General features: G+C 37.3%; 1 protein-coding gene across 1 annotated transcript in view; it reads right to left on the bottom strand.

Annotated features, from left to right (window-relative positions):
* Window positions 1-268: 268 nt before the first annotated feature.
* Window positions 269-13512, bottom strand: part of rab3b (RAB3B, member RAS oncogene family) — a 148838-nt gene continuing 135594 nt past the window's right edge. The window contains exon 5 of the mRNA XM_048539204.2: window positions 269-12892. Coding sequence (XP_048395161.1) covers window positions 12705-12892 — 188 coding nt within the window. The 3' untranslated portion in view covers window positions 269-12704. The remainder of the gene's footprint in view (window positions 12893-13512) is intronic.

The raw sequence follows: 13512 nt of genomic DNA on the forward strand, positions 1-13512 counted from the left end.
ACGATGATATTATTGGTAGATAATTTGCAGGGAAATCTGTTTAATTTGTCTGTGATTAATGTCCAATATCCCAAAAATTTCTTCTAACTTTGCATCATTGAAAACTAACTCAAAATTAAAAAGCGTAGTTTGGGTCAACAATAAAAGTTATTTCTGACATGTGAAAATCTGCCTCAAAGTTTTTTTGTGTGATTTTGAGTGAACAGAGCTTTTAAGAAGAAAACACTACAGTTCTAATGATTCCACTAAATTGATCCACATCAATGAATAACTTTTAAATTTTATTTTGTTAAAAGACACAGGAAAATTTGAAAATACATGATCACTTTTTCAAACTATTATCAATAACCAGAGGTTTTTCTGAAGCTATAACAAATCACCAGAGCAAGGACCTCATATTTTTACACTTGCACATTCTTGAAAGAAAAAGAAAATTACCTGATTTAAGTTTACTCAGACATTTTTATACTGCAAATATCAACAGTAGCAACAATGGATGTTTTAAATGTTTAATTCTGGTTTTGTACAACACTCATATTTGTCTCTGAACACTGGTTAAGTGCTGTTTAAATCTAATGCTTTACTCACTAACATATGACAAAAAAAGATTTGTAATACTGTAAATTGGGAAATTTGATGAACTGTTGATTCTTAGAATGAGCTTTTAGCATTTTCTACCCACTTGTACATCAATCCAAATATAAGCCAAAATATTTTTGATTTAAGTTTTAAATGAAACACTTGTTTTTTACAGCATTAAAATTTCCCAATTTACTTACCATAAGACATAAAAAGTCTGATGTCCTCCTGAAAAGGGTATCTTAGACGTAACTGTTGAACTGTATTTTTGAATTGTATAACAATACAAGACAGTGCCTTTTAGTACTCCAGTACTAAATCCAGTATCTTTATCTTTCCAGTATAATGTGTTAGGTTCACAGGACATGTTCTTTGGTGTCATAGTCACCACAGCTGAGAAAGTGACATTAAGATACCTGCTTTCAAAAGATGTCGCAATGACAAGATAAAGACTTTTGTCTGCTATTCTCCATTTAGTGAATTCTCCTTAAAACTAGGGAATGGTCTGCAATATTGTAAATATAAACAAAAAAATTAAAATTGAGACATGGAAAATCTTTAAAGATGCTTGTTTAGGTTACAAAATGTATGTTGCAAATATCTGCATTCTTAAATGTTTCCCTGCCAGTATAATTGCGTCACATCACCTAAAATCTATATTAGAACACATTGTCCAATATCTGATACCAGTGAAGATCACTGTAAGGTTTGAAAACAAGATCATGATTTTAGTGATGCAGTTGCTTTCATGATTATTGGTTGATTCAAATGTTATCATTAAATCAAAAATACAACAACTGAAGTTTTGGATTTTTAAATGTTTTGTATCAAGCGGTAATTTTTTTCCAAAAGGAATAGATTTTGACAGTTGTTAAAACAGCAATGCTAATTATGTATAAACCATTCCATTCCTGGCAAACACTTATTCCTCTATCAACTCTACTAAATAAATTATCCGGTCATTTTGAGAGACTGATAGATTTCTAGATGATAAGATACCAAGGAACATGAAGTTACTTTGGAAAAGTGGTCTAGTTGAATGTCAGAGCAGGTTTGAGGGGTCAAATGGCCTACCTCCAGTCCCTATTTCCTATGTTCCTATATTTTTACATTGCTGTTTATGGAGTTTGCTGTGCACAAATTGGTTGCTTCATTTTCTACATTAATTTAGTGACTAAACTTCACAAGTATTCTCAAGCACCTTGGGACATCTTGTGGTTGTGAAATGTGTTAGATCAATGCAAGTCTTCTTCGCCTAAAGTTACCTTCCTGTGCAACAATAATAACCGATTATGCTGTGCTCTATTTTAAACATGCTAACTAATGTAGGTTAACCCCAATTTTCACCATGCCATCAAGGTGATTTCACCATATCAAAACACAGGATAACCTGAATTACATACCGCATTAACAAATGCTTGGGTATGGGTGACATGGGAAGATCTCAAGGGTGTAATATGCAAAAGAAAAGCTGATTTATATCGTAGTTGCTGTTGACACCATAACAGCCTGGTCAGAATACAATGCAGTGACTTCCTAAGCTTTCCATGACAACATATTGTCCAATGAATACTAGGGACTTTGTCACAGGGAGGGAAGGAGAATTCATGCGTCATCACCTTGTCAGGTTTCCAAGCCACTGATTTTTTTTTGTGACATTGGTCGAACATTGATAGCAGTTCATCTGCCTGTCTCTGTGAATAGGAATCAAATGGACACAACCCACAAATGCAGCAAGAGTGAATGTACCTGAAGAACAGTCAATCTCAAAACCAGCAAAACAACACTCATCACAAATAAATGCCTCATACTTGTTTTAAACCAATAATAGATATGTCAATTTAAATGATGAGGCAAAACCCATTATATCTAGATGTTCACATGCTTTGAATGCATCTATTTTTGTGAATGCATGCTCAAATGAATTAAAGCATTGTCGAGCTGACAGTGAAAGAAAATGCTCAAAATGTGAAAATACACAACAATCAGATCATCCTGTCAGTGAGAGTTTGAATACAGATTTAACCCAGCTCCGCTGAAACATGTTACAACTACAACATTCCAGTGTATTCTGCTATTGTGCTTGGCCAGCAACCGCTAGTTAGTCCTGCATAATGTTATTAACTCATCTCTGTATCGAGACGAAAACTTGAAATTCCTAAAACAGATCGTAAGGTTAGAAAGATCAATGGGTCATTTGATTTGTGCAACTCATGCCTTTAATGAACAAGTATTTGAATCTTACAAATGTAAAATGAAATTTTAAACTATTTATTTACTTATGAAGCATCCTGGTAATAATCCTGGTATTACTAGCCTCTAGTATCTCACTAATAAACCTCTCCACTTAATCGGACAATTAGTTCCACTATACTATTAAGTAGCATATCAGAGGGAAGCCTGATCCTGTCCACCACCGATGCACAGCAACATCTGCAAGATGCACTGCTGCAATTCATAAGGTTCCTTCAGCAGCACCTTCTAAACTCGACCATCTGCAAGGACATGGGAAGTAGATGCATGAGAACACCATTGCCTGCAAATGCCCAAGCCACACACCAACATCCATTTCAAACCCACTGACTCCCACAAATACCTCAATTACACCTTCTCTCACCGACCCTCCTGCAATAATGCTATCCCATACTCCCAATTCCTCTGCCTCCACTGCATCTGCTGCCAGGATGAGGTGTTCTACTCCAGGACATCCCAGATATCCTCCTACTTTAGTGACTGTAATTTCCCCTCCTCTGTAACTAAGGATGCCGCCTTAACCACATCTCCTCCATTTCCTGCATTTCTGCCCTCAAACTGCCTCCCCTAAACAACAATAAGAATAGAGTCCTTTCAGTCCTCGTGTACCACACCACCAATCCCCGAATCCAACACATCATCCAACATCTACAGTCAGTCCCCTCCACCAAAAAGATATTTCCTTTATCACCCGTCTGCTTTGTGCAGGAATCATTCATTCTGCGACTCCCTTATCAGCTTTACAGTCCTCACCAACACCTCCACCACACCCAGTACCCTTCCCTACAACTGCAAAAGGTGCAATACCTGCCCATACACCTCCCCTCTTGCCTCCATCCAAGGCCCCAAATAATCCTTCCAGATCTGGCAGAGATTCACCTGCACTTCATCCAACCTGATCCAAAGCATCCATTGCTCCCGCTGTGGTCTCCTCTGTGTCGGGAAGACCAGATGCTGACTCGAGGACCGGTTCATGGATAATCTGCACTCTGCACACATCAACGAGCCCAAGTTTCTAGTTGCCATCATTTTAATTCCCCCTCCGACTATCCTGACATGTCCATCCTTGGCCTCCGCCAATGTCAGAGTTAGGCCAAGTGTAAACTAGAGGAACTACACCTGGTATTTTGCCTTGGAAGCTCACAGCCCAATGGCCTTAACATTGACTTCACTAGCTTCAAAATCCATCCACCTCCACACCCAGCCTTAACCCATGTCCAGCCAGCCCCCTCCTGTCCAGTCCTAATATGTCTATCTTCCTAGTCACCTATCCACCCCACCTTTCCCACAGACTAATCACAATAACCTCTGCCTACAACACCCGATCATCATCCCACCTGCCCATACCCCACCCCCACCCCTCACCCTCTATTTATTGCCCCCTTCCCAGCCCTAACTTAAGGGTTTTGGCCCGAAACGTTGACTTTCCTGCTCCTCTGATGCTGTCTGACCTGTTGTACTTTTCCAGCTTCACACCTATTGACTCTTTCCCCTGGCCATATCAGTCTGTATCTTCCCTTTAGATAATACAGAAGATAGACACAGCACAGGTTGTTCACCATTCAAATTCCTCTAATTTCCTCACTCAAACTATCTCACTTTTCATTGAAACTGTCGCATTGCTTCTCTAAGGTTCTGAGTTGAGGATTTTAAAACATCATCTGGAAAATTTACAGCAGCTAAACCCACATTCTGCCTCTTGCATTAATGCGTTCATAAAGTATTAGGAAATGCCTCCATTAGATCTTGTTTTACATGAGCTAATTAATGGCATAATTTCTGTAGATGAATTTTATTATATCTTAAGAATGAGCGATTGAGTCAAAAACCCTTGTAGCATTTAAACAATATTTAGGCATTCATTTGCATTGCTATAGCTTCCAGGGCTATGGGAAAGTGCTGGAAAATGGAATGTGTAGTCAGATCTTTCTTGGCAGTACATGGACACAATGGGCTGCATGGCCTCCTTTGTGCTACAAAGGTCTTAGAATCTACAGTCACTACAATAGACGTCAGCTGGGTCAATATCATGGAATACATGTTTCCTGATTGGAGCTGTTAATCCGGTCCAATCAGGCAGCCCTGTCTGACAGATATAAATAGGATTGTCAGAGGTTCTGTTCATTCTGACAGCTGGCTCTGAGGAAGCTGGAACAATGTCAAGGATTTTCCACGTGTAAATAAAAGGTGATTTGGTGACAGGATACCAACTTCTGTGGTGATTTTTCACCATGAGTCATATAGATTATGAGCTACAGAGTCTGAGTTTTTAAGATTCCGTATGTATAGCTACTCCAATTACAGGTGAATATGTTGTCAGATAACAACAATAGCCAAGCTGAGATCACAATGGCAGAGCCCCAGTTTTAACTCATGGCAAACCATCTAGTTCTTGACAGCCTGAGGCCTGGGAGATTTCGGCTTCGGTGACAGGCATTCCATCAGTCACCTGCCAGACATAATAGATAGTTGGAGGGAATATAGAAGCAAAATGTCAGATCGCAAGACACTAATGCTTGGGAGAAAGTGAGTCATTTCTAGCACAATGATAAATCCTTGGGCTGCAAGGTTGGGGAAGATCAGGGACCCCATGGATACCAGAGGGTTAAATGAATCTTGTGGAGCTTGGAGGACAACCACAAGCTGCGCACATAGTTCTCCAGTTCAAATTGTTGTCTGTTGCATCCAAGACCAATCTACATAATTAAAGGTGGTGTCCACTTGGTGATGTCCCTCACATCTGCTCAGAAAAACAGGTTAAAATTAGATCATGAGCAAGGGCAGTAGGACTTCATCGCTTAATGTGGCTGTTATTATTTTCCCACCTAGTTTCAGATTAATTTCAACATTTGCCTTCGACATCATTTATGGGGAAAACTGAGTTCCTTTGGTTTAAAGCTTGTTATAAGTTATCAATAACATTTGATTTTTTATTTATTCATTCATTAGATGAAGGCATCACTGGCTAGACAGCATTTATTGCCCATCCCTAATTGCCTAGAGGGCAGGAAAGAATCAACCACATTACTGTGGCTGTGGAGACACATATAGGCCAGACCAGGTAAGGATGGCAGTATCCTTCCCTAAAGGACATTAGTGAATCAGATGGGTTTTTCCAACAATCGGCAATGAATTCCTATGCATATTTTATGAGCATTAAGGTGAGTTGACAAGTGCTTTAAAAACCTAGCTTATTTTGACATTTCAATAACAGAATAAGATGTAGTGCAGTAATAACCAGCAGTGGAACTTTCTAACTTGCCAGGATATTGGTTGATAGTCAGGAATGTCTGCAGTATTAAAATTTGACACCTTCCTTTGAAAGATAACCCAGCTGCTTCTTTGTTTGGAGAGAACTTTATGAACTTCTGTATTTTCCAACTCAGAAGAAAAGCAAATCTGGTTTGTTCTGTCTGACAAACAGTCACCTATGGAGGTGTATCATTGTCATCATTGATGTAGTCTACAGTGTGCCAGCCCTACTTAGGCAGTTTCTAATATCAATCTAGGTACCAGAATACATAAAGACAATATTTAAAAAAGGACAGAATGGCTTTAAAGCAGGCATTGAATCACAATCAGAAGTGGTAAGGCAGCAAAGGCCTTTACCCAGCCAAGGTAACAAACTCATGGTGAATTTAAAGTAATGAATTTAAAGTTTCTGAGGCATGTGAGGTGACCATTGCAAATGCATGAAGAGTGAAACATTCCCAGCAATCATACCAATGTTACTCTGTTTCTTACAACTGTTTGATCAAGCTATTTTCTTGAATTTCTCTTTGCATTGCTTTGTGAAGTGTGTTTGCAATTACTGAGCGCCAATTTTATTGATTTCTTTTGATTGTTTAATCAAAGTTGGGCACTGTTCTGCACTCTTAGTATCAGAAATAACTGTTCCCCTTCCTGAAGCATAAAAGTACACATTTATACCCGAAAACGTTAGAGAAGTTATGCCCTTTCATGCCTGGAAAAGGACATCTTTATATCACACAAAGCATAAATATGTGAATACATATTTATGGTAATATTCATTTGCATTTATCCTGTGTAAAATTTACATTAAACCAGCAACGTCTTCAAGCTAAATTGTGTAAAGGTCAAACAAAAAATAGTTCATGTAATGTTTGCTGTGCTTCCTCCATTGCCACTTAGCTGAATCAATGTAAAAAAAATACTGCAACTCAGCACTAAAAGGAGGGTTACGAGGTAAACCATGGCAACCTTTAAGTAGATTCTAGGGGCAGTTGTTCCTTGATGAGCCTTCCATCGCCTATGGCAACCAGGCTGCCAATGCTTCACCACACACCGCGCATTGATTATTGATTATTGGGTCTGGATGATAGGTTACGGTTTTCCTTTTCTTAGACTGATCTGTTTCAAGGACTGCCTGTCATTGAGACAGCTTAATGAATTCACTATTAATGCATTCTTGTCAATCGTCACTGGTAGTGGTGGCTTTGCTGAGACTTTTGCTGTCAATCTTCTGATTGGAATGACAGCTTTCAGGGAAAATTAATTAAATGGAAACCTTGGTAGCATCCTCTTCATTGGTTTACGCTGGCAATATGTTGCCTTTAAATCCCATTGCTGGTTCAACTGGGATCAGATTCGGTTTCCTGCTCCAGCAATGGGACTTGGCCATCAGTGATAAAAATCAGTCCAATTGCTTTAGGTCTGTGACCTTTTATCAGAAAAGTTCACTTTGTTTCTCTCTCCACAAATGCTGAAAGATTTGCTCAGAATTTCCAGCATTTTCCATTTCATTCAGTATAAAAAAATGTTTACAGAAATGCCAGTTAATAATTATAAGTAAAATATTTACATTCAATACTCACAAATACACAATTTCAATTGATATTGCACTTATTTGGCCTATTTATCCTTAAGCAGGAACATTGTGTAGCATTCCAAACCAATCAGATTTAATAGCTTTTTCTTGTTTATCAAAGTAATAGGAAACATTTGACTTTATACAAATAACTGTACCGTTAAAAAAAAGACTGAATTGTAAATCTGCTGCCTTTTACCTTAACTGCGACACTGCATTTTAACAACAATTAGATGAAAGGCTTCAAATCAATTGTAAATAAGGAAAACCATTAATCATAATTATTTAGAAATACAGCAAGCCTGAATGAAAAGTAAAAGCCTGTATCAATGCCTGGTAATTTATTGATGTTAAAATTCTCCCAAAACCATAACTTAAAATCCCTTTGGAAATAAAAGGCAGTCTGTGCTGGACGTTTTGTATTAAATAGATTATTATGTACAATTTAGCTAAAAAGTAAATTATAATAACTTATTGATAAATCGATTCAGCCATTCAAAGGTATCACCGTACTATTGAGAATGATTTTCTTATGTAGAGTCAAAGTATTGACTTTACTTCCTCAAAGATTGAATTCCACTATTGATTGCCATTGAACGTTACTGAAAAACATTAACATGCAGGTCAACTGGAAAAGATTTATAAGGACATGGTTGAAGTCAACTCATCAGCATTTGCTGTTAATATTTAGGATTTTTCACAACAATTTATCCATATCAATGAAGAGACTGCACTGTAATCATACAGACAGAATGAGGATTAAAACAACTCATCTTCTCTGTGGAAAATGTAATTGATACTAATGGGGTTCTGTGAGAGGGAGGAATGCAATTCTAATATCAAGAGACAGCAACAAAAAAGTCAAATAAATAAATCTTTAAAGGATTGCAAATGCTCTTTCTTTAAATCATTATGACTAATATATTTATGATAAAATCTTATTCACTAAAGTTCATTTTGTCTTTGTGAAAGTGCTAAAATGAGAATTGAAAGCCTGATTTATACCTTTTCTGGTTTTATTTCCATTGAAAAGTTAATAGAAGAAGTACTAAGATATAATACAGGTGGCCAACTTGCATTCCTCCATTTCACATTATCAAAAGCTGAAAATGATCTGTATTTGTCAGGAGGATCTTGTAAATTGCAAAACAGCACTGTTACAAATAAGTTATATGAAACTGTTCGTGCTGGTTCAGTACAATTCTGGCTTTAATTAGATGCAAACAGCATGACGTTGTATGATGCTGATGATGAGTTGTTAGATTCAGTAAATTTGGAGGTGATTTGAGGTTATTACAATCACATAATCAGTAGTGCTTTGGCTTTGCAACAGTTGCAAGAGATAAACATAACCAGCCTAATGTCAATTTTGACATTCTAAATTATCCATGCAGCCATACACTTCATTTTTAAGCTGTTTTATTTTGGGATAGTGCTGCCTGCTGTACCAGCCCTGCCAACTTCAATTTTAACAGATCTGCATGGCAATGAGCAAGTTCTGACTACAGTGGAAAGTGACATGGAGGTGTCAATACAATTCAACAATGCAGATTCCATGCCATTGCAAGCAATTAGTCATCTCAACTCTGTGCCAGCAGGATAACAATTTCAAAAAAGTAGGTGTTCTCCTACAAGAAATCGATTTATTTCAGTCACTGCTTTAATATGTGCTTATTAAAATGGTCACTGGATTAGTTTCACAATAAATCCACTTCCCAATACATTACTTGCAATGATAGTGTCTTGATTTTAAATTTCATTTTAATTTATCCTGAAATAATTTTGTTATACTTCGGAGCATTAGCGATATTTAAAAATATAAATGGGTGGATATAGAAAAGTAGCCTATATTCTGGATAAAAACAATACATAAGCGTGGCTTTGGGAGGCTCTTGTTATGCAGTGATAGCGTCTCCATCTCTGAGCCAGGAAGCTTGGGTTCAAGTTCCACCAACTCCAAAGATAGGTCATAATCTCTGAACAAGTTGATTCAGAAGAAATGCAAAACAGAAATGTCAAGTTTTACCATGAGAGGTACTGAACATGAATCTCTAATTCAGTAGAGTGCCATGTATTTTCTTAAAATATTTTAACAGGGTAAAAGATCTTCAATCAAACACATGTGGATTCAGACACAACACAGATGACGACACAACTTTGGGTACAGATGTCCTAAATACAGTTTGTAATATTTACAAATTTTGGCATAACTAAAAGCCTTATGAAGATTTGTTTTTCTGTTTAAAATGAAATGATTTTGGATCCACAAATACATAGAATATACATGGAATAATGATGGAATGAGACTTCTACAACTGACATATTACTCCCATGACCACATAACACCTTCTTTGGTCAGAGGGTTTGAATGAATTATTGGGATAAATGAGGAAATGCCAACAAAAATTTGGATGGTTGACATCATTCTGTCAGTTTATTATACCCATGCAGAATCGGAAAAATAGATACCTGACCCCATTTCCAGTGGAAATGGCATCAAATAAAACTGCAGTGGTCTGGAAAACTGATGGAACTGAATACTACCTAAATCTTTGCTCCTCCTGCAACATTTGCCTGGGGCCGGAAAATTGCTTGAAATATTTATGGAAATTCAGAGTATTTCACCAGAGGCACCTGACAAACTAAAATTCTGTTCTATTTTAAGAGGGTAATTTTCATTGGTTGAAGATATCTTGAAGAAGCTGCAACAAGTTTGACAAACAAATAAAAGCTGCTGAGTGGAATGGATTTTATGCTGATCAATATGAGGTTATGGGATTTTATTCTCTATTGTCTTCAAAACCTAGCACTAAACAATCAAGAGGTCAGAAATAGTGTAGGGTATGTGCAGAGTATAATTCCTTTTAATTTGCTACTTCAATATTTTTTCTAACTATCAGTACTAACTTTCTGTGACCCATTTGTCTTCTCCTGTTGTCTTTCTCCTCATCTATCATCTCCTGAAGTTGTTGATTTAACTGACAACAGTTCCAAGAGCAGTGCTTGCCTTATTTAAATATCTATTTTAAGGTTTAATTATTTATGATTATTCTTTAATGTATTGTCATCAGACAGGTAATTTAATGTTCCTGATGTCCTCACATTATCCACAGCACTTACACAGTTTTGATACCACTTGTATATGGAGTGGGGTAGACAGAATCCAATTATACTGGTGGTGGTGGTGGGTGTTGGGAGGGTTGGTAGGGTACAGGAGACAGACCCAGCATCAGTGGTCATGCATTTTATGCAATTTATGGTCTCCAATACTAGTGGTAAATCTCAGAGTTAAGATAAACATTTTAAAAGGTAGCCGTTGTGCTTGCTACATTCATATGAAAACTGCCAAAAAGTCTGCCAAGTACAATTCCACTTTATAGACATGATCACACAAAAATCTAGGGCAGATTGCCACCAATTTTGTTTCTCATTCTCAGATTGGTTCTGCTGTACTCCTACTTTTATAGCCTTTAATAAGGTTATTAGTGAGTTATTCCAGCTTTTAAAGTTTTTCAAAAGCTTTCTAAATATTTGTTTTCTCCCTCGTGACACTGCATATAGTTGAATATCTATTCAAATGATCTTAAACTGGTTATACAAAAATGAGTTCCTTCAAATAGTGCCAATCAAATGAGAACTAATTTACATCTGAAAATGAAGACTGCCTTCTTAAATTACAGATTGCCCTTTCATTCTCTCAAGTTTTTCTTAAGCCACTGTGTTACCTTTCATCTTGTAAAGCATTCTCGAACTGGAATGAATTTTATATGAATATTTTGATGTGCTTTCAGACAGCAGCACATTCATCATACAAAACGATCCAGAATCTGTAATGTTATCTGGAATTGGGCAGGAATCTGGTGTAGAATGAAGCAGTATTTGAGCTGTGAGGCTTATACTTTTTTCAGCCACTGCATTCCACCAGAACCACTTCACCACACTGCGCAAAAGGAGTAGGAGAGGAAAGTGACGTGCAACCATTTGTAGCACCCAATGATAATGGGCTTGAGATGATCCATGGAGAGAGAAATGCTTGTAGACTCTCCCCTTTAACATTTAGCTGCTAAATATTATACCAGTCAAGACCAGAATTTGGTTTAGTTAATCTTCAAGATTTACTCTTTACCAGTGCTCCTAGCCCCTCAGCTGTTGGAGTAGTGGTCCCATTGCAACATTGCCAGGAAATTTTCACCACAGTAATAGTCAGAAATAGTCTATTTTTAGGATCGGGAACTTGCTTGCATCCCAATCTAGGATACTGAGTCAGAGATTCTACGTATATTGAAGAGGCATGTAGATGTCTCACCCACATGCACGCTACCAGGAGGACAGCCCTATCCAATTACGCAAAATGAGAACTTACATTTTATGATCGGAGGTTTCAGATTTTGGTATTAAAGTTTAATAAATTATAACCTGAAAATCAAGTGTACATAGATTTACATAGAAGAGAAATCAACCCTGAAGTGATCTTACCTTTCCAGGAATAATTTGAAATGATTGTTATATTACTTAGTTCTGTATTTGTTTGTTTTTGTTTTTGTTTTACGAACAGAAGGTGCCAAAATAACTGGAGAGCTTTATTCTGCCTATATTACAGCCTTGCACTGCTCATCTATTCACTTAAATCTGATAGGTTCTCTTCTACAGTATTACTAGGATTTACTATTTCATAATGCTTTCTTGACAACCTCCCAAGCCAAAAGATAGTAGAAAATAAATTCATTACAACATGTGCTGAAAGATTTTGCTATGATGTCTCAAATTCCAATTCAGAAGGACTATAATGATTCAGTTTTAATACATCTACGTCAACATTAGTTTATAATATAGTCAAAGTTTTAATAGTTTGAATGTCCACTTTATATAACAATAAGCAAACCTCTGACAGCAACATTTAAACATATTTTGAACAACAAGAAATATCTTAGTTCCACTACTTACATAACTTTAAATTTGGTCACGTCCATACCACATGCAACTATAAAGAGAAACTGAATAAAAGTACGACAGAAAGGTTAGAAGTCACCAAGGTGAGTGGCCACTAGCAGGCGCAGTTCTGCTGCATTGATGGTGCGTTGTCTGTCAACCTTGTGTGCTTGCTGCCACTGGCCATTGAGGGATCAGAATCCAGATTTTCTGACATTTTCTCACATATGATGTCTACGAGACGTTCAAAGACCTGCTTGACATTGATGTTTTCTTTGGCACTGACCTCAAAAAATTCAAATCCTGTAGAAGAGAGAGAGAGAATTGTGCAGGGTGAACTCACAATTTATTTAAGGTTTCCTACCCACACCTTGTCTCTACTAGCCATCCCACTATTTTATTCCAAAGTTCATTTCATCCCTCCAAATGGGAAAAATAGACAAATGGCTACAAACATTGTCCAGCAGATTGAGGAACACTTTGTGCCAGATTTACAAAGAGGAGTTCAGGGGCCCAAAGCTCAGGTGAATTCTGGACTCCAACCATGTACCTCAGCTTCATCACTCTCCTGAAACTATTTGTAAATTCAATTAACCACCTTGAGTTCAACATCCAATTCGTGGCAGCATTATTTCTGGGAGGTGGGAGCTACCTGCCTAGAATTAGATGCAAAAGTAAGTATCCGGGTAACCAACATATTGGGTCCTATAAATTTTTGCGAGATACAGCAGACAGTTCCCTACAAGGTTTAGAAGATGAGGAGATGAAAGGTGGTGGAAAGTGGCCATGGTTATCAGTCCAAAGTGCAGAGCTTGACCTTGTGACATAGATGGCAATACATGAAGTTGACACCACGGAAAATCTAACAGCTATTCACTAATGTGTACCAGATTATTCTGGCTTGCCAGAGAGAACATTTAAAA

This window comes from Stegostoma tigrinum, chromosome 8 (genome assembly GCF_030684315.1).
Source record: "Stegostoma tigrinum isolate sSteTig4 chromosome 8, sSteTig4.hap1, whole genome shotgun sequence".
Classification (NCBI taxonomy): Eukaryota; Metazoa; Chordata; class Chondrichthyes; order Orectolobiformes; family Stegostomatidae; genus Stegostoma; species Stegostoma tigrinum.